Source organism: Podarcis tiliguerta (assembly GCF_965153285.1).
Source record: "Podarcis tiliguerta genome assembly, chromosome: 6".
NCBI lineage: Eukaryota > Metazoa > Chordata > Lepidosauria > Squamata > Lacertidae > Podarcis > Podarcis tiliguerta.
The window spans coordinates 20,977,356-21,004,550 of NC_139539.1; the positions used below are offsets into that span (position 1 = coordinate 20,977,356).

A 27,195-nucleotide genomic window follows, 5' to 3' on the forward strand; every position below is an offset into this window, starting at 1 on the left:
CAGGTTACAGACTCCGCTAACCCAGAAATATTACCTCTGGTTAAGTACTTTGCTTCAGGCTCAGAACAGAAATCGTGCTCCAGCGGCGCAGCAGCAGCAGGAGGCCCTATTAGCTAAAGTGGTGCTTCAGGTTAAGAACAGTTCCAGGTTAAGTACAGACCTCCGGAACCTAAGTACTTAACCTGAGGTACCACTGTGCAAACCGCAGGCTAATTCCAAACTAATAAAAAGGAAAACTCAGAAGTACCAAACACCTGATTAAAAGCACAATATCTATCATATCCATAGCATAATACACAAACTGAGCATCCAATAGTACAATAATGCAAAAACCCTTATATCTTATCAGTTAAAGCAGAACAATAACATGATTGTACCATGTCAAAATGCTCCAAATAGAGGATATTTTGTTATTGTTGTTTAAAAGGTTATGAGCTATCTGTTTCATTTCTTCTTTCTCCTTCGATCACTGTAGAGTAAATAAAGTTCACTGTAAGCTTTTCTGATTTCTTTTTCTCTGTGGTCCCTGTAGAGCACAGAGTGCATTTAGGATTTCATCAGGGAATTCTCACACAGGCAGAATCATTCTCAGCAATGGGCAATCATTCTGTCACCACCAGCTTAAAGAACATCTGCACAGCCACCAAAAATCAATGGATGATGTCATTGGACTGCTGTGTTGCACTTAGCCAGAGGATCAGAAAGCACTCTCTGGGTGCATGTTTTGCATTCTTTCAGAGCGGGCCTTCACCACTTCTTTTACTCATCTCCAGCGTTTGAAACTCCCATTGTTCTAGGCACGTTTTGTGACAAGGAATATCATTAGCGCAAGCAGTTTCTGAGCTCTGTGTGCAGTGCTGCACCTAAAATTTCAGATTAAAACTGCAGAGTGGAAGGAAAGGAGGACCTTTTTCTGCCTCCCCACTCCCAGCCACTCTCTAAAGACTAGAGAAGAGAATCTCTCAAGAATATGGGGGGGGGGCAGGCAAGGGAAGCATGGATTTGTTTTTTGCAGTCTCCAGATGAGGACTAGGCCATGTGAAAAATGAACATTAGATTCTAGCTGCAGTTCATTCATTTTCTGCTTTGAATTCTTCTTATAAAAAAAGTACACCTAGACATTCTGTTGTTGCGCCCATAAACTAGGTCAGGCTTCCTCAACCTTGGCCCTCCAGATGTTTTGAGACTACAATTCCCATCACCCCTGACCACTGGTCCTGCTAGCTAGGGATCATGGGAGTTGTAAGCCAAAAACATATGGAGGGCCAAGGTTGAGGAAGCCTGACCTAGGTTTAAGGTGCCATTTAGCTCCTGGCTTTCATATCTCAGTTTCTAACACTGCTCATCTCACTTGGGTTTCCACTGCAGCAAGTTTTGTAGTCACTTGGAAATGGGGAGAGGTGTGGGGAAAGACATCGTGAATGTTTCTTGCCCCCTGACTCCGACTCGATTGCCGTCGCTTCCTGCTCCACCACTACCACCAGCTGGTTGAGGTCCTTCTCCCTCCACAGAGGTTCTGCAGGAAGGGCAGTGGAAAGAGCTGCCAGACTAGCTTCCCCCTCTCTCACACTCAGTGATTGAAAGGTGGGGAGCTCTGTCCTCCATTCCTGAGTGCTAGCCTTCAACCACCCCTCTGCTTCATCTCCTTCATCAACCTCCACTCAAGAATGCTAAACCATGCCAGATCCATTCCAAATCCTTGCCAGATCCTGACTAAACCATGCCAGATCCTGACAGAGGGGCACACGACACCTTTTGCATCTGGCTCTTTCATCCCACAGCCACCATTTTGCATTTGGTTCCAGCCAGTGGGCCTTGAGTTTCTAGTAAACAAACTGTTCTGTAGCTCTCCTCCTTGGTACAGCCCTGGTCAGAGATCCTGGAATCCGATATTCTGTTCCCTGCCCCACACTGTCTTGTCATAATCCTCCTGTGCTGAATTGTTTTTCAAAAATTCAGTTCAACTCTCAACTTAGATTCATAATGCTTAAAAAACATCTTTGAATGAACTTCTGCATGGACTATTGTCTTTAGCCACTTCTCCTAGCTTTGAACACTGTATTTCTTATTACTTTTCTGTGGTCAGCATCGCAGCCAGATCCTAACAAGGAAGCGCTTCTTCCATCACAAGTTGTCTTGCAGGTTTTCCAATTCTGCTTTCCATTTGCTATCCCTGGCTCCACCCGAGTGGATGACTGCAGATGAATTTTGTCCACAGTGATCATCTTTTAACCTGTTCCTTTATTTGCACTGTGGGATTTCTTTTCCCGGTAGCAATAGCAGCAGAGGTTTTGAAAGAGGAATGAAATCCAGGCAGATGCAGATGTAGCCAGGTTTAATATTGCTACTGCTACCAGCAGTGGAGAAATGCTACTTTGTGTGGTCAGGTGAATCAGCATAAATTCGGTTTTGCCCACACTTTGGAGAATGGGAGTATGCAAGCATAGCATGTGGACAGCATTTCATGTTCTAGACCTGTGGGTGGATGGGTGTTTGAGAGAGCAAAGCTATGTGTGTGATTACATTTATATTCCACCTTTCCTCCAAGGAGCTCAGAATGGTGCATGTGGTTCCCTACCTCCCCATGTTATCCTCACAACAACCCTGTGAGGTAGGTTAGGCTGAGAGACAATGACTGTCCCAAGGTCACCCAGTGAGGTTCATGGCTGAGTAAGATGTTGGCCACTGGCCCTGGTCCAACACTCTAACCACTACACCGAATTGGTATACAAATATGTACCCACTTGTTACATTCATAAAAGTGAAAAAATGAAAAATTTGCAACTGGCAATGTGCTGGACATGACTGGGAAAAACAGGTTTTGTTGAAGACTATAGAATACTTTGCCAGGACCCTTTCTGCATTAATGTTGACTGCTGTCTTTAAAAAATGCCTGTGTGATAAGAGGCAGCCAAATATTAAGGCTGTGAGATCATATCTCCATACAGTGGTACCTCGGGTTAAGTACTTAATTCGTTCCGGAGGTCCGTTCTTAACCTGAAACTGTTCTTAACCTGAAGCACCACTTTAGCTAATGGGGCCTCCTGCTGCCGCCGCTGCGCAATTTCTGTTTTCATCCTGAAGCAAAGTTCTTAACCTGAGGCATTATTTCTGGGTTAGCGGAGTCTGTAACCTGAAACGTATGTAACCTGAGGTACCGCTGCATTTGATATAGACAGTGAGGAGTTGTTCTTGTGTGCCAAAGGACCCTACCCATATAGAGAGGTCCCTGTATTTTCTTGTGTGCTGCTGGAAGTTGGGCAGGAAAGCAACTTAAGTAAACATGCCAAGTTAAAAGTTGAAGGTTTAGTCTATGGAAGATCTACACTTGCAGGCTGAGTCATCGGTGCATTAAAGCGTGGCCACTCTTGAATGGGGCGTGGCAAAAGAAGATTGAAGGAGGAAACAAAGGACTCATTGCAGTGAGGATTTATGGGTGTCAAAAAACTGTTTCTGCTAAAGTCTCCTTATGTAAACATTTACAAAAGGAATGATCTGCTTGGGTTTTTCTTTCTTTCTTGTTGGTTGTATCTCCTTCCAGGAGATAGCATTTAAAAGAAAGTGTGTGACTTGGGAAGAGAGGTCTGTTCCTTGTTCCTGGAGTCAAGAGTAACATGGTGTTCAAGTGGGAGCAAGGGCATAGCTGATAAGGAAGCAGGATCTTGGCATGAAGGGAAAGAGGTCAGGGGTCAGTAGGTCATTAGGAGGCTGGCAAGATGCTCATGGGACAGGTTAACTCAGCAGCTTCAGAATTTCCAACTGGCTTATTTTATTTTATTACTATATTTTGTTCATAAAATTTGTACACCTCTTGATTGTAAAGAACCACAAAGTGGTTTAGGTGCATTATATAGCCATTCCCACAGCAAAAAGCCTTAACAGCCAACAAAAAGATTCAGTAATAAAAATTACATAGGCATGTTAACACACTTAGAATTCAACAACATAAATCATTGGTGTTCTCCAAATGCATGGGGAAACAAAAACAGCTTCCGCATTGAAATATACTCGGAGTTGAGCGTGGATTTCATGCTCTTTATTCAGCTCATAGTGGTGAGGAGGAATGGAAGTTCCCCTAGAATGTCTGCTTTATATACATTATTTACACAATGGGCCCCATGAGACTGGCTAATTCTGGGATTCACCTGTAGGCCAATCAGGTTGCGGATTCACTTCCACCTGGAGCTGGATTGGGTGGCTCCTGTGGACCAATCAGACTGCTGCATTCTGGACCCTATTGTTCTAGGACCAATCAGACTGCTGCTTTGTGGATCCAATTCAACTCAGTACATAACACACATCATGAGAAACTAGAGAAAGTTGAAAGTTGGTGCCAGGTGGGCCACCCTGGGAAGAGCATTTCCATAGTTTGGGAGCTATTACAAAAAAAAGGCTAGTTCTCTTGTCCCCACCTCCTGGACCTCCCTCGGAGGTGGCACACCAAGAAGGGCCTCAGCATCCTTGTTCATATGGGGTGAGCTCAGCATCCTTGTTCATATGGGGAAAGACATCCCTGTAAGTACTGGGTCCCAAGGCTTTGAAGGTCAAAAACAGCACTTTGAATTGGGCCTGAGAACTTTGTTGAGCTTTACTGCAAGGATTCCTGTTTCCTCCTTGGATAAGGTCTGGTTGGACTGATAATATGAAGGAGTGATGACTTATTTTTAACCTTTTTAGGAAAAGTTGTTATCTATACAGTGGTACCTCGGGTTAAGTACTTAATTTGTTCTGGAGGTCCGTTCTTAACCTGAAACTGTTCTTAACCTGAAGCACCACTTTAGCTAATGGGGCCTCCTGCTGCCGCCACGCCGCCGGACCACGAGTTGTGTTCTCATCCTGAAGCAAAGTTCTTAACCTGAGGTACTATTTCTGGTTTAGCAGAGTGTGTAACCTGAAGCGTATGTAACCTGAGGTACCACTGTATTCATTTTTGTCAGGGCATGACTGAACCCCCCACCCCATCCTGGCTTCAGCACAATGGGGGGCATTTTAGGAAGAGGGATGCAAATAGTTTTTGCCCCACATACTAGCTGTAGGTTTTATTTTCCTTACTGCTATATGTCACAGATGCAAGCATGCATAAGTTTACTATAAAATCAATTAAGCACAAAATGCAATCAATTAAACACAACGTGTTGTTCCTGTGAAATACTCTCTATAGGATCACAGGTTTTTTTAAGTTCACCAGCCACTGCTAATGTACCTAACAGCAGATAATATTGCTAGAATAATATCTGAATTGTAACCTTTTGCAAATAAGTGGTTGATTGTAAAGGGAAGAAAATTGCTCAGAGTCAAAGAGACAAAAGGGCAAATAACGGAAGTATATTATCGAAGGTTGCAGAATAAGTCAGAGCCAGGAATAGGGACTCTGGTTTCTGAGTCACAGTTCTCTGTGCTGACTCCTAACCACTGAAACCAGATCTAATCCCACTGGGACGTCTCTGTTTATGCTGTATGCATTACAGCCGAGGTAAAAAAGAAGGCCTGAATTCAACATTGAACCAAGAAAGGGGTGTTTTATTCTGCAGCAAATAGTCCTAGAATGATTATAAATGATACCTGGAAGGTAGCTTCCGAAGCATGCAACATCAGAATTGTGCTGAGGGGGTCCTAATGGCAAGAATCTAACCTGTACAGCTCATTTCATGTGTACACTTGCAAAAAGTGGAACCTACAGGGTGGAATTCAACATAGTGCTAAGGGAAATGTTCCATCAGCAGAAGGATTTGTATTTGCAGAATATGATTTCTCCACCTGTCCTTCATGCTCCCTAAATTTGATCTACGGGATCCTCTGGAGATTTTGGGAGGATGTGAGGTGCACATGGGGGAGGGGAATGGGAAAGTCTGTTGCAGAAATCCTTGCACTGGTGGGAAGCCATAGCAGAATGCTAGCCATTTAGTGGATCTCTCCCCAAGGATTCTGAGTCAGTGGATCCACATGCAGCTGCTGGGTGACCTTGGGCCAGTCACACTTCTTTGAAGTCTCTCAGCCCCACTCACCTCACAGAGTGTTTGTTGTGGGGGAGGAAGGGAAAGGAGAATGTTAGCCGCTTTGAGACTCCTTAAAGGGAGTGAAAGGCGGGATATCAAATCCAAACTCTTCTTCTTATTATTATTAATCCAGACTTGCTATGCATCCGGACCAAAAATCTTGTCATTCTTGTTCATTGCCTCATAACTAATATTGACATATTTTCCATGCATGTGTTTCTTCCTTTACATTCTCTTCCCCCACACCCTATGTTAATTTCTGTTTTTCCAGCATTTTATAATAACTAACAAAACATGCTAGAGATACCCTCTCTGCATGGGGGGTGGGGAGTCCCATCAAATAAATTGTTCAGAAAGCAGGTCTCCAAAATCCATGGAAAATAAATCAATAACAATATCCGATGGGAAACCCATTCAAGAAAAGGGGGATATGCGGAATATGTTATCATTCCTTACCCAACAGCAGTAAATTGCTTCATTAAAGCCTGACCCTTACCCAGTGAGTGTTAAGATAAATGGTTTGACCTTTTGTAGAAAACAATTGATCAGAATGGGAATTCTCAACTAATAGCCTATATCTTCCTACCGAAAAGTAGCAACAATAGATTTAAGTATCCTCCACTGACTCAGAATCCTTGGGGAGAGATCCACTAAAAGCTATACAGCTGATTGATTTATTGCTAAACTTGATTTTTACCATTGATGTGTATTGAAACACTTTGGTTAACATCATAGAACTGCATGAAAACTTAATCTAAAAGCCTTTTTAGATCTAGTTTGGTTTCTGTCTTTCATAACCGTAAAGATGTCAACCATTCTTCACTGTAAGAAGCCAGCTGCTAGCCCTCCACACCTTCAGGTACCCCATTAACGATCAGATTCTTGTGAGGAATTAGCATGGTTGGTCCCTCACGTGCCTCAATATATTTGATGATGTATCCTGAAAAAAAGGGAGACAGCCTGGATGTATCCATATCTATAAAAATGAAGCTAAAGAATCAATACAAACATTTAATGCTCCCTTGCCACACTGCAAACCATTATAAGTCTATTTTCTTTCTCTTCCCCGCTTCTCCCTTTATTTTTACCTGAATATATCTTTGCTCAGTGTATTTTTAAATTGTCTTAAGAGGCTTCGCCTTTCATTTTTCCTCCATTGCTAATGTATTGTTCTGAAGGGATGCCAGCACCTGCCTTTAAAGAATAATGCTTTCTCATATTGATTTATCATTTCAGCCAAGAAGTAATATTTAGTTTGGTATTTGCAAAGAAATGGGATTCTTATCTTGAAGCCGTCAGAACAGTAAAAACCTAAGCAGGGTATTTGCCCGTTTGTCAAAGGCTTTTTGCAATCCATGTTAGATTTAGATCTTATGGAGACTGCATTACTAAAATAAAGAAACAGAAAAGTCTTTGTTGCATTATTGAACCCATGACTTTTTCGGAAAGATGATATAATTCCCTTGAGAATACGAGCAATTTATAGAAGCCTAAGAATATACTCTGGCCCTGGTGTATATACCACATTCCCAGCTTTGATCTTGTTCGGCCATTAACATGCGGAACTGCTGTTGAAAATTTGGAAGGTGGAGCTACACGTTCCATGTCATTCTATGGTGTGTGTTTTTGCCGGAGTTTCTTCTTGCGGCTGTTGTGAAATGCAGCTGTTGAAGATACAGTTTGAAGAGGGAAGCTGTCATAGGATGAGAGCTGTCATTTCCCCCACAAAATAATCACTGCCATCCTTCTGATTTTACCTCTAGTCAGAGAAAAGCTGCAGTTCCTCATGGTTCCTTTTCTCCACCCCACAATTTGAGAGCTATTTTGAGTGGGGGGAAACCATTGGAAAAATAGGAGACCCATCTCCTCTAGCATTCCTCTTCCCCTTCAAATTACTGTTGCAGTGCCAAATTTGAATTTTGTAACACAAAATTAAGAATTATGGGAACTATATTGGATACATCATTGTTCCGTACTCACAATGACCCACTTTGCATGTAATGCTAAGCTAAACCATGGCTTAGCATGAACCTGTGAGCTGCTGGAATGGAGATCATGACTGCTGTGCTCCTTCCCCAGTCCTCTTGTTATGCCACCCAGGACTAAGCCATGGTTTGGTGTAGCATGTCATTGAAACTGAGCTCCTGGTTTGTCTTGCTCAAGGATTACTCTTGAATTTACTGCTCACAGTTTGTCTGGATCAGACAAACCAAGAGCCCCAGGTTCAGACAAGCCAAACCATGGCTTAGCTGCAGGCAGCTTGGCAGTAGGGCGACCAAGGAAGGAATTCAACTGCTGCCGTGAACTCCTTTCCAGGAACCTCCACACTAATGCATCCACACTAAGCCAAGGTTTGTGTATGAACTGAGCCAGGAGTAACTCAGTGAATTCAGCAAGACCTAGTGGGACAACAAGGAGAAGGGCCTTTTTGGTTGTGCCCTTTGCTTATTGGTTGTGCCCTTGGCTGATTGTGATTCATTAGTTGTATTTGAAAATTTATTGTTTGCTGATGACGTATTAATAAGTGTGGTGCTGTGTTAGCACGACCTTGGTTGTGTCAGGTTTGGAGGCAAAGCTGGCAAGTTGCAAGGCTTCCTTATAGAAAGTGTAGCTATATAGGAGCTTACTCTGTTTTATTGAAGAAGAGCAGGGTATTTTAATGCCATCATCACCACAGAGGTGTCTGTGGAGGGGATATATTGATTGAAAATGTTTAGCCAACCAGATTGGTAGTTGGATTCCTCTTGAGGATATTTGGTAAGCCAACATGACAGTGATGTGGAATTGAGGACTGGAGTGATCATCCTGTGATACTATGGCTGTGGAGAAAGCTGTATTGAATAAATGTTTTTTAAAAAAATAAATAAATGCAAGAACTTGAACAAAACCCTGGTTAAGCATACTCACCCTTCTCAATGAACCATGCCTACTGCTGTTTTTAATCTGGAGACAAGAGCGTTCTGAGAACTAACATGGCACTGGCTCTACATATCCTGTTTGGCTTCTCCAAACCTCTTAATTTCTTAGCAGGAACAACTTTCCTTGAGTAATACACCCCCAGGCACTCCCTAGTTACATTTTGCTCTGTTTTAGTCCTCAAATTTTGTTTCATCCCTGTTGCCCTTGCTTCAGATGCTACTCTAAGCTCCAGGGTTTGAAACTGGAATGAAATTTCAACTAAATCTTGTTCCTCGTGAATCCTGTAATCAGTAAATAACCTTTAGCATACATTTATGGAAAGGAAAGAGAAACTTGGAGCAGTGTTAGGTTTTCATACCTTAACTCACAGAGAAACACCGACCAACATTTATAAAAACATAGACGTCTGTGCTTCTTGCCAAAGTTTCTCCAGAAAGAAGCTACTTTAAAATGTCACGGTATCTTACAGTTCCTTGTGTCTGAAAGCGACTTCTGGGAGGGTGGAATGTTTGTGGTCAGAAGAACCAGTCAGACTCTTAATGGGTGGGAGGTTTCTCTTAATTGAGTTCATTAAGACTATACTGTCTCCTTTGTCTATTTATTTATAAACCCATGTTTTTCCTAGTGCGTCTTCCAAGTTTATTGCTAAATGGAACAAAACCAATTCTGTTTATAAAGGTACTTTTTACATAACATAAGCTGGGACCTTTCCAGAGTTAAGCAATCTTGTAAAATAAATAAATATTGTGGGCAAAATTATACATACATATATTATTATTATTATTTATTTTAAAAAATAGCCCTGAGGTCTGAATGTGGCACTGTAAGTTTGTGAAAAATCTTATCAGCAGACACAGAACATAATGTAAAGGTTTCTCTGCTCACTGTAGGTAAGAGCCTGCGTAGATGGATTACATTTCCAGGACTCAGATAAATTATAAATTGTGGATTTTTATCCCACTGTTACATTGGACAGAGCTAACAAATTTAGAATGGCAGTATCAAACATATTAAATGAAGGAAACATGCAGAAATAAAGGAAGGGAACATGCAGCCCAAGGCACAGCACTCTGCAGAAATAATTTGCAGCACTGGGGATCCACAAAGCTTGAACTGGCCTTGGTAGCCAATGACAATTTGTACTTGCCAACATTCCTTCTCTGCTGCTGGGGGAAGTGTTCAGGTCTGTGCCATCTTACTGAGCCTTGTGGGCAATGTGAGCCTACAACCTCCATCCTGAGCTCTAAGCTGGGGTTAGCAGGCTTGTCCCTGTCCTGCTGAGCCCTGGAGCCATTTGGAAACCAGTGAGACATTTATATTGCATTGTGCTGAGAGCCTCTTCCCTTCTGCAGGCTCTAGAGATAGGGAGGGTGTTTTGCCAGATTTAAAAAGGCATCTGCCAGTAGTCAGCTGAAAAGCATGTTAGTGGACCTCCGTGCAGAGCCAAATGTAATTTTACATGACTAGCCTATCAAGAGGTGAAAAGTGTAAGGATGTTTTGGATGGTATCATGGCACCAGGTGCAAAATCTGCTTAGTATTTTGAAACTTAAAAAACAAAAACAAAAACCCACTGTGTACAAGCAGTGGCAGTATACAGGACATCATGCTAACTTGGGCTAAAATGCTGCTGAAAAGAATTGCTTTGTTTTGCCATTTGGAGATGTTCTGTTCTCCTGTGCCCAACAGCTGCTCCAGCCAGAAGCTTAGAGCTGCGACTCAGTCATTTATGGAATATTAATTCTCCATCTGTAAAAAATGGTTTTATTGGGTTTTGGTAGGAAAGGTTTTAGGTTTTAATTAGTTTTAGAATGGTTACTTTAGTTTTGTATTTTATCTCGTTTTTTTTATCTTGTTGAGTGCTGCTTTGATGGCTTCAGGCTGTGAAGTGGTTTATACATTTGTTAAATAAATAAATGAATGGCAAGGAGAGGAGCAGGAATAGTGCCAAATGCAGCTGTGTTTAGTTGTGATATAATGGCGAGGCACGAAAACCTTCAGATGGCTGTGTTCCAACCTTTCACTGTGGACAAGGATCAATATCCCAGTCCATCATCCCTAGATACTGAGGCAAGGAGAAGAAATCTACTCCACTATTCAATTACCCACACATTACTGTGGATTGCACTTAACTCTCTAAATATTGGAAGTGCCTCAGGAAGCAGAGTAACCCGAGAAAGTGTTTGATTCCACAGTCCTTTCTTGGGAGAGCATGGCTGTCCATTTATTGTTTTACTTCAGTATTCACCCACCTGATGCCCTCCAGATGTTTTAGGCTGCAATTTCCATCAGCCCCAGCTGAGACTGATGAGTGTTGTCATCTTAAACATCTGTAGGGCACCAAGTAGGTGAACGCTGCTTGACATCATAACACCTTGGCATGTTGCTGTTGTTTTAGTTTGGTTGATGCAGATGACCTAATTAAAGGCAAATGCAGTGTGACTTTAACGGTCAGAGGGCTGAACTGGAATTTGTTAGCACTCTTCTGGCTTTGCATGAACTTGGATACAAACTAGCTGTTAGGTACCTGTGCAAAATTCCTATGCCTGCCTGTGCAAGGTGATTGGAATTCTTGCATGGTATTTTAATGTATATTATCTCTTTGCTGGCTGGCTGGTTTCCTTCTTCCTCTTTGCTGCTGGAAAAAGTAGTTGAGCATTGTCATGGAGTGGATGAGGAGATCTGCAGCAGCACCAGGAGTGCCAACTTGGCCCCACAACCGTGGGTGCCTGGGGCCATGGGTGCCATGAAGCATGCATGGCCCTGGCATCAAAATTTGATGGGTGCTCGGGCACCCAGGGCCCCAGGGAGTTGGCACCTATGAGCAGCACTGAGAGGGCTAGAAGGAAGCTCTCTGCAGTAGCAGCTGTCAGAGCTGATAGCTGCTGCAGTCACTCTGGGACACTGAACACATACAGTTACAAAACCAAAGCATTTTATTAGGGAGATTTAATCATACATTAAAAACAATGTGCGTAAACAGCACATTGTTTTGTATATCTACTATCTCTTGAGGACTGAGGTGGAAGGAAACCAGTTTTGCTGCTTTGAAGCACCAAGAATGGTGCAGAGTACTGTTTGGTGATGCACTTGTGACTTCACAAAGCACACACACCCTTCTCCCTGGAAAAAAATGGTGCTTGGATATCTGGAGGCAAGAACATGTGGCATGAAGATGAAGGGAAGCTAGGCTTGGCAAGCTATCTGTCTAGCAGGCCCTTGTTTTTAGCTACACCTGTATGCCTCTTTATAGAGACTATAGCAATAAAATAGTAACATAAAACATAGTGGAACAAAGGCTAGTGCATTCCTTGCTCAGATAGGTTTATTAAGCAGCTCATAAAAAAACAGGTTTCAAAAGTCTCTTCAACAATTTCTGAACCTAGGTTAGTGTTGATTTCATGACCTCTTGCCCATACTTTTCTGGAGCAGCCCATTTCTATCTAAGAATACACAGAGAGGACCAAGAGTGGTTTTCTGATCCCACCTCTTTTGTACAATTGTAGTAACCAGACCAGATCTGTATCCGGCCAGAGTTGGGCAAGGCATGAATGAGATAACTGCCAGGAGTCCATTCGCATTTAAGGGAGCAGCCCTAACCCACCTTCTCTGGCAGTATCAGTAGGTTGGGAGGCAGGATGATCAGGCCAGATGCAGTTGCTGAAATGTCTGGGCCTGGGCTGACTCAGCCCCTCCCCACTTCTGGAGCACCTTTCTTCAGGGTCTACATCCTGTAGCTGGAAGGCAGAGTGCCACACCAACAGGAGCTGCCTTATCTGGGCTCAGAGACCCCTCTACCTAATCCAGCTCCCCCACTGACTCAAGTCTGGAGTCAGTGGGTATTGAATTACTCTGTAAACACCAAGTCCCAGGAAGGACAGGCAGACTAGACAGAATATGCCTCCCAAGAGGCTCTGGTCATTGAAAAGGTGTCACGAGTCATTTGCTGTGTGGCAGACAGGATTGTACAGAATGAATGCGATTTACATGCCCATCATCACCTGAAAGGCAAAAAAATGTAACTTTTTTTGGTAAAGTATTCCTTCCCAGTTGCTAGGAAGGGATCCTTAGTCACTTGTTATAGGTGAGCAAGCCAATGGCCATTTGCAGCCCTTGCTGTAAATTTTCTGGGAAAGCTTGTGAGTCCCTTCCCTGTTCTGTTTTATGCTTAATGCACTGTTAGCGCTAAGTAAGTGTTAAAGCATCTGCTTTAAAATAAAATATTAAAATAAAATATGGATAGGGAAAATATGATCACTTTGTCTGCAAGAGCTGAAAACTAAAGAGCTCTATACTATAGCATGATTATTTCCTATACATTTATATGTGTTGCTTTCTCTTCTCAATGTCTCCTCTCCCCCTTTTGCTTCCAGCTTTCTTTGGGAAATACCTGAATGAATATAATGGTTCCTATGTGCCTCCTGGCTGGAAGGAATGGGTTGGATTGCTCAAGAATTCTCGTTTTTACAACTACACGCTCTGTAGAAATGGAGTGAAGGAAAAGCACGGATTTGACTACTCTAGGGTAGGTCTTACTGATTTATTTTCATTTCCCTCCCCTGGCCACAACTGTGGGAACAATACGGATGCTTTATGATTTCAGTCTAATTAAAGTATTTGTTTCATATTTGAAAGCTACTGCTGGTAATATAAACTGCAATCCATAAACCTGCTCCCTTAGACTGCACATTATCGTTTTACTTCTGGAGGGATGTATAATTTAAAATTTATTTAGTGACAGCAAGCAGTTCTTAAGCCGGTAAGCACTTCAGTATGTCCTACCAGCTGGGAAATGGATTTGATCGTAGTTTGACTCATGTTCTATTGACTGGTGTTCCCTGCTTTAATTAACACAGAGAGACATACTCTTGATCTGCTGCATGCATGTGATTAATTCTCTTTATTGCAAAATTGCTGTTTCCATGGTGGTGGTATGCAGATTTTGAGGGAGTCCTAAATCTGTCAGTAGTCCACAAACTCAGTTAGTGTTTGTCTGCAGTGTTATGAAACTGAGATCAGAGGTTCAGGTTCTGTTATTCTAATTAGAAATCTGTTGGGTGGGTGGGTTGGGGGAAGTGAACGAGTAACTTTAAAAATACCTGATTTTTAAAAAATAGTCCTATAGGGTTACCTTCCATTATTTACAGAAAAGGATATAGCGGAATAAAGATATTTGACACCCACTTTTTATCCAACTAGTCAGAACTAAAGCAGTTAATAAACTTGAATTTAAATCAGGGTTGTTAAAAGGTATGCTTCTGAATCTAAAATATCTGATTAAGGGCAAGGCAACTGCCTTTTAATGCATAATTCATTTCAAAGATTTTTCAGTCACATCGCAGCAGAGTGTGACAAAGAGACAGAATTCGGGATCTAGCATTTCTTGTTCCCACATTCCTTCTCACAAAGGCACAGGATATGTTTTAAATGAATTACTCACAACTATCTCTGAGCCTTGTGTTGTCCATCTGTAAAATGGAAATCTTTCCAAAAATTGTTTTCACTGCAGGTAAATAAATATGATGATGTCTGAGTTTGAGATTAGGTGGTAAGATAGGAATGAGGCACATACTCAGACCAAGATGTTTTGTGCATCTAATTGGACTTTCAGCAGCTGCGTGGTTAAATTGCTGTGCATAATAACAAGAAGTATCTGTATCAGCACCATGCTTGATGTGACTAAGTGTCCAAAAGTGGAACCCCTTGCTATCTTCTCCAAATACGTCTTTTCATTAAGTGTATTTCCTACTACCAGTGCAATAACATGACTTTTGAGAGATTAGTTTAATGAACCTTCATTTTGGTAGCAGCAAGTATATTTCTGTTTCCAAAAATATCTTCCCCGCTGGCAGTAGAATTAGCAACCCATTGGTTGCCCTTTTTGTAATCTCAGGTGCCTGAGTGCCAAGTGACGTGTAATCAAAATATAACGCAACATTCGTGTTCACTGACCGTCTCTGTCAAGCAGCATTTTATTACCATTACATTTAAGAATACTTGTTCCATATAATACACACACACACACACACATGAATGTGTTTGATTCAATTCAGGGCTCAACAAATAACAGTAAGACTGGCCCTCCCATTAGGCAGAGTGGGGGCCACCTCAGCTGGGTGCTGGGCAAGGCCAGATTTAGTTTGATGAGGCCCTAAGCTACTAAAGGTAATAGGGCCCTTTATATGTCCAGCTGTCATTTGTCAACAACAAATTGTTGCTGTTTTTTGTGTTGAATATATGGTATATCATAATTTATAGACCTAATGGGTATCTAAAGTCATTTGCACATAACAAAATATGTATTTTATCAAAGTAATTGTTGAACTGAAATACAATTAAGAAGTATATTAATAGTGAAATAATTATTAAGCTCTAACTTAAAATGATTTTTTATTCATAACAAATAATGCAAACACATTGGCATTTGGCAATAACAAAAGTTCCTTTAGAAACACAATTTACAAAGACTCATAATTTTTTTGGGGGGGACCAAGAGAGTGGGGACCTAAGCTATAGCTTGTTTAGCTTATACGTAAATCCAGCACTGGTGCTGGAAGTTGGGGAGCAGCAAAGTTCTGGAAGGACAGAGCTGTCTGATTCTTTTTTAGGGGGAAGTCTTGATTCTTATGGGATGCGGGTGGCACTGTGGGTTAAACCACAGAGCCTAGGGCTTGCCGATCAGAAGGTCGGCGGTTCGAATCCCCCACAACGGGGTGAGCCCCTGTTGTTTGGTCCCTGCTCCTGCCAACCTAGCAGTTCAAAAGCACGTAGATAAATAGGTACCACTCCAGCGGGAAGGTAAATGGCGTTTCCGTGCACTGCTCTGGTTTCGCCAGAAGCAGCTTAGTCATGCTGGCCACATGACCTGGAAGCTGTACGCCAGCTCCCTCGGCCAGTATAGCGAGATGAGCGCCGCAACCCCAGAGTTGTCCACGACTGGACCTAATGGTCAGGGGTCCCTTTACCTTTACCTTTACTTGACTCTTATAGTGGAATTGAAATGCTTTAAATGGAGGTGTGGATGTGAGCTTGGTAACACTATAGGGAATTGTAAAAAACAAATTAAAAAAGCATGTTTAAAAACATACCAGCCCTTTACATTTCCAATTATTAAAAAAGTGAATAAATCAGGATTTCTCTTCCCACCTCTAAAATGATTGCAGTGTCCCCTCTAGGCTCATTGATTTCTTTTGATGTCATTTTGCTGATTTTTCTTCTCTTCCTCACTCTTTTCAGGATTATCTGACTGACTTGATCACCAATGACAGTATTAGCTTCTTCCGAATCTCAAAGAAGATGTATCCTCACAGGCCAGTTTTGATGGTTCTCAGCCATGCAGCTCCTCACGGTCCTGAAGACTCAGCCCCTCAGTATTCTCATCTCTTTCCCAATGCTTCTCAGCACATGTAAGGAAAAGGCAACAAAGCACCAAACCAATTATCTGCATTTCCAAGCAAAGGCATAGCATTCCTGGGAAATCATTTCCGGATCATTTGTGCTTTGGCATAAGTTTATCGCAGGTAGCAGAAATGGAACAGCTTGGCGCTTTTCAATTTATAACTTGTAGAAATCTACACAATAAAATGAACAATCCCGTCATTTTCCATTTGCAAATTTATGCAAATTTATTCCTTTTTGGGAAAGGCTTTGTAAAGAGAGTAAGGGGGAAAGAGAGAATGGAACTTGGGTAAATAAATATGATGGGGTCTGAGTTTGAGATCAGGTGGTAGGATAGGAATGAGGCACATACTCAGACCCTATGCACAATTACCTGGGTTCATGTGAACTCAGTGGGACTTATTTTTGAGCAGACACACATAAGATTTGTCCATCAGGTGCTTTACCTTCACATGTTTAAGCTTTTCTCCAGAACCTTGAAAACTAGGGACATGTGGTTGCACAATATTACACCCTTTTAGTCTAGGTTTCTTGATGCAATCCCACATCTCATCTCTTCTCTGTACCCTGCTAACACAGAAAAACCAAAATGAGTGGAGTGAAATCATATCACCCCTTTCCTTCACTTGACTTCATTGGATGCCCCTTACTGAAGGTGTGTAAGAGGGTGTGGTCAAGTTATGACCTCCTCTGAACATTTCATTTCTCTACATGTTGTACCAGGGAGAAGAGGAAGAGTAGACATGGAGTTGTCCCTTGTAGTGGCAACCACATGTCTGCCTTATTATCTAATCTTGCCCTCCACAAGGTCTTTCTGCTCCTTTAAACTTGGTTGTATGTTGATGATATGCAACACAAACTTAGCTTATATGTTAAGAGCTTCTTTTATGCACTGCTCTGTGTGCCTCTGCTGTGTGAAGAAATCAAGGGAGCGGGGATGTGGGACAGAGCCTTCTTTGCAGTGGCACCCAAACTGTGGAATCCCCTCTCTGGCTTGTCTCTGTGTGTGTCGAGGATTTTAAATCAAAAGGCAGGTAATAATTGCTCTGTAAATGCAGAATAGAAATGCCAATATAGACCCAATAGCAGTCACTGAAAAATTTGACTTTGGTAGGAGAGAGGAAATAGTTTTCAGTAAGTAATCCTGAGTCTTCTCCAGCATATGCAAAACAATCACTTTTGGATATATAAAAAATAGGCTTGCATTTTATTTTATACCTGCAGGTTCATATCACCATATCATTCTTTGCTTCGGCTGCTTAATAGGCATTTATCCATAATTGTTGCATAGTGGGGTTTTTTCCCAGAGACAACCACTACTGTTGTTCCTGTAAGCATTTTATTCTCTCTCTCTCTCTCTCTTTCCAAGGTCAAATACAATCAGGATTTGTAGTGCAGCCCCCACCTCCAACTTCTGAATGAATTTGAAGTGGTTATTTTTGTTCAGTTTCCAGAATTGTTGTGCTTTGTGTATTTGGCCGTAAGACGGACAAATCTGTTAAGTATAAGAGGGTTACGTTTGTAGTAATCAAAGAAGATCGTGGACGTCGAGTGGATTAAGCAGCAGGAGGTTTCAGATGAGCCAGGAAATCACAAAGCATACTGGAAAAGGAATTTGCCAAGCATTTTAGATTCGTTCAGGGCATTACATAGCAACAGTTTCCATAACCATCAGCATTTTCAAAGCGGCAATGTCATTATCCTGCCACAATAACATTCTGAAATCAGAGAGAACATTAACAATGTGGAGAGAATAATAAGCAACCTCTCCTCCCTGGAAGAAAAATACTCTCTTCCCCATCACAAAGCACTTTTTGGACTGCAGCCTTGATATCAAAGCATCCCACTTGTTAAAACACAATGCAATTCACTTTAGCATGTCTTTCACACACACACACTCAGCACATGGGGCAACCCTGAATATGAGTAATGTTACAGTAAGAGCGCAGTGTTACAATAGGAGTTGTGCTCCCCTCTCGCAGCATGTTCACAACAGCCTCACCTGCTAGCTTCATTCTGCACAGACCCACAAGTACACGCTAAATATGCGTGCGTAATTATGGATAATACTGCTCAAGCTAACTTCCCAAGGCCATAAATACAGCACCACTGTAAAACTCTACTGATTAATTTTAAAAAACCATGAAGAAACTGGAGCCTGAAATACAGAAGCCCTTGCTCTGTTGACTAGGCAAGGGCAGAAGGCCAGGTATTTACACTAGACCCTGCCAATCCAGGGGCTGAAGTCTGGTTGCCAGTGATGCAGTGTGCCAATGATGCACATGCCTATTCCCCCTTTGCACCTAAAGAAGGCTTTGAGGTCTGAGTTACAGTAGGAGTTGTGCAGCTCACTAAGATGTAGGACCCATTCTCTGGTCAAGGGACCCCCAGTTTGAAGCCCAAAGCCCTTGCCTATCTGAGCAGACCAATCTCCAAGATTCTGCAGAACCGGACTCTGGAGCTAGTTTGCTGTTTCAGATGCCCTAGCTTTTTGCTGTTGTCAAGTGGGATGGGAATTCCCTTTTACAGCTCCCGGGGTAGGAAGATCCCTACCTCAAGGCTACTTGTTCAAGCAAAGGAAATGGTAATAGCACCATCCAGCTTTTTTTCTTTTTAAAGACTAGTATAGAGTAGAACATCATTTTAAAAGCTGGCTATTGGACTGAAGTTATAATAAGCATTTTAATGCCCATAGTTTCCTGCTAAATGCTCAGGTAGTCAAGCTTAAATTCACCACAGATGCTAAATAACATAGTAGAGACTCTCCAGCAATCTGGATAGTTATTGTTAAGGAACCTGTGTGAGCCACAATCATCCGTGCAGAATGAAATTGGAATAGCTATGTCATTCTCATGCTCCCCAGTTAGAATGTTAGCTGCCTAATGCTAAGCTGCTACAGTTGAAATATATTCTCATTTACTCTGAATGATACTTGCTATTTCAATAGGCTTCAGTTTGAGCAGAGCAATTTTCCCGTTCCCGGCTTTTAGATAAATCATAAAAGAGATTTATAATGTTTCACTGTCTACCACAGAGAATGTAATCCTACCATGGAGGGTTATTCCCAACAGGGAAAATTGCCACCCCTGTGTGCCTCAAACATGCTTAAAGATAGTAGAAGCCACAGTAGTAAGGTTCATTTGCACATCCATTTTCAGGGAATTAACTGTATTTGCATTAACTTGGGTGTGGCAAGATAGCAGCTGGGCTCCTTAGCTTGGACCCTGACTTCTTCCATTCAGAATTCCATTCACAAAACGAGGCCTTATTGCCTTCACTCTGCAGTCACTTGGGCTCCTTAAAGGTTGGGGGCACCCTTAGGAACAGTATGGCATACGGTGTAAATAGCTGTGGATGGAGAGGGAGCATCTTTTAAGATTTGCCTCCTGGCTTCTAAGACTTTCCTGTACTCAACGCTAAGTAAACAGAAGCCCCCAAACCTACTTTTGAAAGTGGAAGCTGTTGTTCTCAGGATGCTGAAATTGTCAGGACAGAACGCTCAATGCAATGGATAGAATTCAACATCATGTTCTTCCAGTCCCATCTGTGCAAGCATTCCAGTTTACCAGATGGCACGATACCCTTCTCCTCTCCCTCATGCGCCATTCTGGGGGTTCTCCCAACCCCCAGAGCCAATCTTTGGGGGTGCAAGGGGGGAGACAGGGGGAATCCTATTGCACAAATGGAAGTCCTTGTTTGGGTCTTCTGCTAGTGGGACTGGTTAGATGAATCCTGCCCTATGTTTGTGTGGAACTTGTGTAGAAACCCAGAATACACATTTTAGGATGGGTGGCATGCCATGTTTATTTTACTGACAGTTAATTGTTTCTCTCTCTCCCTCTCTAGCACACCCAGTTATAATTATGCTCCAAACCCAGACAAGCACTGGATAATGAGGTATACTGGCCCCATGAAACCTATTCACATGGAATTCACCAATATGCTACAGCAGAAGCGCCTTCAGACTCTCATGTCTGTGGATGACTCTATGGAGGCGGTAAGATTTATTGCAGGCTTCCTCAACCTCGGCCCTCCAAGTTCCCCAAGTCCTGCATACGCGCCCTACTTTTCTATCCTATCCAAAACACGAGTTTAAGTGTTGCCAATATAAGCACAGATGGACTTCATCACAGGGCCTCAACTTCTCCATTTGGTTTATAAGGTTTGAATTGCTCTGGGCAGAATGGTAGCACCAAGTAGCACCCAACTTCTCTTCTTGCGTGTTAAGAGGGAGCCAATTTGGTAGGTAGTTTTGTCTCTCTTGAAAGTTCAGGAGTGGAAACTCAAGAGAGGGCATACTCTGACATTGCCTTAGCTGTGGAATTCCCTCCCCGCAGAGGTGTGTCTGCCATTTTCATTGTATAGCTTTCATCATGTGTTGAAGATGCATCTCTTTAGCCGTTTTTTGCACCTTAGGACTCACCCTATTCTTCTGACTGTGAATTGTACTAAGTTATTTTAACGTTATTTATCTAGGTGTTGTTTTTTAATGTGTTTATATGCTGCTTTCTTGGCACCGGTTTAGAACAAATTAGAATCACAAGTAGAGTGCGTCCCAATGTATCTCAAATTTCAAAGGTGCATCTTCAGCTGTGCAGTGAAGGTGCCGGGTGCACCTTTGTGTGGAAGGAATTCCATAATTTGGGGGCTGCCTCTGAGAATACTGTCTCCTGGGTCATGTCCCCCACCAAGCCACTGAGGGTAGCAGAACTACCAAGAGGGGGCCCCCAGCTGACCCCCAAGAGGGTCTGCAGAGAAAGAGGTGGTCTTGTGGTTCAGGGCAGGTAAGAAACCCATTTTATAATAATGATATGCTATAAAATATTCCAGATAGCAAAACATCCTAAGTTGCCTGCTATAGTTGCAAACAGTGCATAAAGGGAAAATTGTACCAAAAGCCTTGCTTTCTGTCTTCAATAGTTCTCTGTTAAGTAATATGTACTTAACATACCACCGTTTTTCCTGGTCAGTGTGATGTGCCGGAAATGTGCAGACAATGCTTAGGCCAGATGCCCATGTTAGCCATAAGTTTCTTGAGTAGGAAATGAATGTAAAATAAATGGACTCAAATCCCCCTTTTTGTGGGTGATGGTCCTACGATGACAACTGAGCCAAGCAATATCCATAGTCTGCAAGAATATACAGTGGTGCCCCGCAAGACGAATGCCTCACAAGACGGAAAACCCGCTAGACGAAAGGGTTTTCCGTTTTGGAGGTGCTTCGCAGGACGAATTTCTCTATGGGCTTGCTTCGCAAGACGAAAATGTCTTGCAATTCCTGGGGGGTTTTTTTTCGCTCCCCACCCCCTTTTTCTAAGGCACTAAGCTGCTAATAGCCTTTTAGCAGCTAATCCGCTAATCCCTTAAGCCTTTAATAGCCGCTAATAGCCGCTAAACCGCTAATAGCGCTAATCCGCTAATGGGCTTGCTTCGCAAGACGAAAAAACCGCTAGACGAAGAGACTCACGGAACGGATTCTTTTCGTCTTGCGAGGCACCACTGTATGGCAAACTTGGCACACTTTTTATGGGGCAAACTTTTGTAAATAGCTCTGTGATAGACCACATGTGGTCTCAGGTTCAGTCACTGGTATGTGCAGTTAAAAAGAGCATGGGTTGGATGTCTAGGGAGGACTCTGCCTGCTGCAGATTTGGAGGAGGATCCGAAGCTTTGTGTGAGAAAGGTCCCAGATTTATTCCCTGTCATTGCCACGGGAAAGACCCCTGTTTGGAAACACTAGAGGGTTCCTGTAGACAGCACTATTTTCAGGAGATAGTATTGTAGATAGTACTGAGCTTGGCTGACCAATGGTCTGGCTTGTCATAACAAAGCCTGCTATGATCCACCATCAGGTTGCTTCATAGGTCCAGTTATCTTCTATAACACACCTCTTATTGGCATCTTGTTTGACCTTAAGCCTGTGATATTAGAACAAAGTAAAATGAACTGTTCCATCAAGGCTGGGTCAAAACATTTTGGCACCTCAGGCAGACCCCAAAATGGCGCCCTTCTCCACACCAGGGAATAAGGAGTGAGGAAAGATCTACATCAGGAACAAAGGAGGGAATAAAAACCAACATTGGGATCTGCTGCCCCTGTGGATCCTGCCGCCTGAGGTGATCGTCTCACTTTGCCTCAAGGGTGGGCCGGCTAGTTGTGCTTCTGTGCTCTGGCAATATTCATCCTGACTGGCACCTTCTGTGAAAATTGATGGGCTTGTTTTCAAGCCTGCAAAGCTGCCAGTCTAACATGGAGGCAAAACAGTTTATTGCTGCTTATCTCCCAGCATTCCTGCATTTTGTTTGTGATTTAAGTATAATGCAGGCACCCTGAGAAGACAAGGTTAAGATTATAGGTAGGCCCTGCATCAGCCAGTTTGTGATTATGGTGATTACTATTACTGCTGATTGGTGGTTTGCTCTGGGAAGATATAATCTCTCTCAAGTGCTACTACATACGCTTGGAGAGGCTTGCCATCAGTGTTGCAGCTTGCCCAAATTGATGGCTTGCTTTATTTTTAACTTCAAGTCAGCAAGCTGGGATAGAAATTGTAATTATAAAGAGGCTCAATGAATTTTAAAATGCATTCAGCTAGTCAAGCCTAACCTTATGCTTTGTCACAAGTGCATTCCAAAAATAGTTGTGGCTTGACCTGCTTTTCTAAAACAAACAAGGAGGTATCTGGGTCATCATAATACGTCTCGGTTTCCCCTCTCTATTTCTCATAGACAGACAGTGCTCAAAGGAAAGCAACTATGGAGGAAGATGTGTTAACACAGGGTACACAAAACTCCATAAAATTCGGGACCGTAGATGGAGTGGCTTTAACCCTTTACTTCCCCTGCAGTACTTCTACTGTGGTTATTGCCTTAACTGCTCATGGTTTGCTGAGAGCAAAACAAATCATGGTGCCTAGTTTTGATGTAAAGCTAAGCCCAGCTATTGTGGTTTATTTTCTCCCAATTCAAGCCAGGAGGAGAGAGGAGGAACCAAGCAGCTGCTCATGCCCAGTAAACAATGGTTTGTGACAATGTAACTTGCAAATATGGCCAAACTATATGTCATGATTTCTGATTCATTGCAGTTCCAAAATTTGATTTCAGATCATTCATGTTGCCTATTCAAAAAACAAATGCAGTTGCTATCTCAGTAGGGCCACAATGGTTTCATGTTTGTTTTTACTTATTTTTATTCCGCCCCCCTTCTCTTCAGCTGAAAGGGAGCAGCTTGCACAAAGAGCCAATATATACATTCACCAAGCTTTTCACTGCCCTTGTGTCTATATACAAGATTATTGTGTAATACCATACTGTTTTGTTCAATCCAAAATGTTCTGCTTCTCTTTCATTTCAGATTTACAATGCATTGGTTGAAACAGGTGAACTGGATAACACATATGTAATATATACGGCAGACCACGGCTATCATATAGGGCAATTTGGGCTGGTGAAAGGAAAATCCATGCCGTATGAATTTGACATCAGAGTCCCCTTCTATATCCGCGGTCCAAATGTGGAGGCTGGATCCTTGTAAGTTCATGGGGCTTTGTTGCATTGGAGTAATTAAGAGAATCCTGCTCTGGTTGGTTCTGTATGGCCTTTTGTAAGATGCTCTGAGGTTGGCTTAGTTTCAGCAGTAAATCTCATCAATCTTTGCTCTCCTCGTCACCCTCTGCACATCTGTTTACAGATAATTTTAAATGCAAACTCTTAAATGTCTTTTTTTTTAATGATAAGGAAAAAAGCAAAAAAAAAAAAAAAAGAGCAAAGAGACAGGGATCATCTTTCTCCAAAACATTTATGGAGCAAAGTATGTTTCTCTAAGGTTTTGCTCATCTCTTTGGGGAAAAGAACTTGATTTCTCATAACCAGTTGTGTTCCTCTCTCCATCAAACTCTTTAGTGCAGGATGAAGAGCAAATTTTCAGTGTCAATTTTTATTCCTGCATACAATTATGTGCTGTTAAGGTGTGATGTCTAACATTGCCCAAGCAGCCATCAATCATGCAGTGAGGCCTTCCCTTCCTCTGCAAGTCCCCTGCTCCAAATTCAGAGCAGTTTTAGGGTGGAGGGGACAGGAGAGAGGAAAGGAAGGGGAAGTCCTGTTGTAGGAGTGGAAGTCTGTTCCGCTCATGGATGCATATCACCCAAAGTATTTGCATTTCAGTGGAATTATCTGTATCAAGGCTAAAGGTGCAGCCAAAACACCCCCAATCCCAGATCCATTCCCAGTGTCTTCCTAGCACTAGACAGCTCACATACATGCTACCTCTTGCACTGAGAAAGGGGGAATTTAGACTCGTGTGAAATTCTGTATGATCTTCTGAAGAAATGCAAAGTCATTTCCTTTTGTTTAAGTTTGACGGTGCAGTCTGTGAGGCTTCCAAATAATAACATTGCGTAATGTTCACAGCCTAAGTGCATAGCTGTCATTAGAGGTTAATTAAATAATACAATGGAATCACTGTTAAGAAAATGAATGCAATATTTTCTATATGTTCCTCTTCCCTTGCAAAAAAAGAAAAGAAAAGATGACTCATCTCCTTGGTTTACCCTTTGTCAGTGACAGACAAGAGTACAGAGTGTGACTGTTAATTAAAATTGTAACTTTGATCAGCTAAGAAATTATGTAAATATACCTTCTAAGTAATTATTTTAATAGCAAATATTTGCACCAAAGCAATTATTTTGGACACAGTGCCACAATATGCGTGCTTTAATGTACACCACTATGTATATATTAGCATAATTAGTCCTTGTACTTTTTCCACCCATAATACTTTCCTCCTTTTAATATAGAAAAAGTAATGCAAGCCAACAACAATATTGCGAACATAGCAAAGCAGCAACAATCGCATTATAAAATAATAAAAAAAGAATATTCACTGGGTTTTGAATTTAAATGAATTTCAACCATCAAAGCAGAAAAAGGGAAGAATGCTTTCGTTCTGAAAAAAACCCCACTGGTATTTCCAGTGCAGCAGGACAGCTAAAAGAGAAAACCTACAAAACAAACATGGGCAACCTGAAGAATCAGGTGATGTTATAAACTCTGTGCTATAAGGAGATTATCAGAAGTGGTCTGCAATGACATATTTCAACGATTATATGATTATTGCAGTGAGAGCTGAGATATTCCTACCTATATCAGGGACAGACTTTGCTCTTTCAAATTTCAACAACGCCCTCTACAAGGCAAAAATTTGGCACCCTGCACCTCTCGCCTTGCATTTTGCTCAATTCACTGTGCCATAATTGCGACACCCTGCAGCGCCCCCTGGGCTTGGCACCCAGTGTGGCAGAACCAGTTGCACTGCCATATATCAGCCACTGCCTGTAGGCTTCCCAGGACAATTTTGTCATCTTTTGCAAAGCACACAGTAGGTTTGAAGGATGTGCATATATATCCAAGCAGCTCTTGTCTCCCACAACCCATCCTTCCCTGTGGTTTCACACCCTTCCCTGTCTACAATGAGCTATGCATAGGAACATAGGAAACTGCCTTATATCAAGTCAGATCATTGGTTTACCTGTCTCTGTATGGTTGACACCAAGTGGCAGTAGCTGTCTAGGGTTTCAGGCAAAAGTCTTTCCCAGCCCTACCTAGAGACATTGGGGATGGATAACTGGGTCCTTTTGTACACAAAGCAAGCGCTCTTCCACTGAGCCCCTCCTGGCTAGAGTTGCACCCACTTTTTGTAGTCGCTCAGTTTCATGTAACTCTTCCATTTCTGTTTAGTGCACAAGCACCAGGCAAAAACGCAGGGAGTTGCTCTCTTGGCATGCCCGTAGCCAGTGCTTTTTTTCTAAAAAAATATATGTTTAGGGGTACTCTCATTTTCCTACCCATATTGAAATACTGCCCCTCAATGAGGCCAAACTTAGATTCACAAAATGTTTAGGGGTATGCCTACCCCTGCATCCCCCCCAGAAAAAAACACACTGCCCCTAGCCCTGAAAGCAAGCTGTTCTTCATAGCTTCTTTTTAGATCCTGAAACACCCCATTATTTTAAATCGCCAGCCAATTATGTTGTGCGGAAGCCTCCTCATTCAGGGCCTTCTGAGTGTCAAAACCGATTTCTAAAGACTCAGTAAGTCAGAGCTTATCCCCATAGAGAAACTGGTTCACGCACACTCCAAAAGGTGATGTATGAACTGTAAAATTGGTACAAACATGGCATTTCTGTTTCCATAAGGAGGGAAACACCCACTTCAGTATCAGCTTTGCTAATGTGAGCTGCACCTTCTATTTTTCATATAAACTAATCATTGGCTGTCCCCGCTTATCAACCCTGATTTAATAGCAGTTGCTGTAGTGAGGTCTCATTACCATAGGTTCATTACTTTTACCCTGATGCGCTACACTGCATTAACTAGTAATTAAAATTAAGCTGCACTTGTCAAGCAGATGAACAAATGTATTATCTTCAGTTCTTGTCATTGTTTGTTTGCTTTCAAATCCAGTAATTCACAAGCGGTCTCATTCATTGCTGCAAATTAGAATGCTGCTGCCTTGCTGTGCTGTGTTTCTGAGCTGGAAATCTGCGCAGAAGCAGAAAACTATCCATATGGCTCCGTCTTTGAACTGTAATTTCTCCTTGTAAATTATGGCAAGTGTGTTCTTGTCCTCAAAGATCCGTATAATTTTTGTTTGTTTGTTTTTAATGCTTAGTTCCTTTATTTGTTCTTCTGCTTGTATTGTTTTTGTAAGTACCTTAATTGGAGCTAGTATCAGTTATTGATTTAAGGACTGGGCTATGAATCAGGCCCTGGTTTTGAGCTTTGATTCTGCCGTGAACTCAGCTAGGTGGCCTAATACAAGGCACCCATGTTCTTTCAACCCCAAGCCTTTTCCTCCCCCAATTTGCAGTATGGATATGATAAC

General features: G+C 42.2%; 1 protein-coding gene across 7 annotated transcripts in view; it reads left to right on the plus strand.

The window, feature by feature from the left end:
* SULF2 (sulfatase 2) overlaps positions 1–27,195 on the plus strand; it is a 265,789-nt gene that overhangs the window by 203,181 nt on the left and 35,413 nt on the right. For all 7 annotated transcript variants that reach the window (XM_083446839.1, XM_083446841.1, XM_083446838.1 and 4 more), the window contains 4 exons: positions 13,288–13,439; positions 16,151–16,320; positions 20,159–20,309; positions 23,665–23,840. In XM_083446839.1, the coding sequence (XP_083302965.1) occupies positions 13,288–13,439; positions 16,151–16,320; positions 20,159–20,309; positions 23,665–23,840 (649 nt within the window). The remainder of the gene's footprint in view (positions 1–13,287; positions 13,440–16,150; positions 16,321–20,158; positions 20,310–23,664; positions 23,841–27,195) is intronic.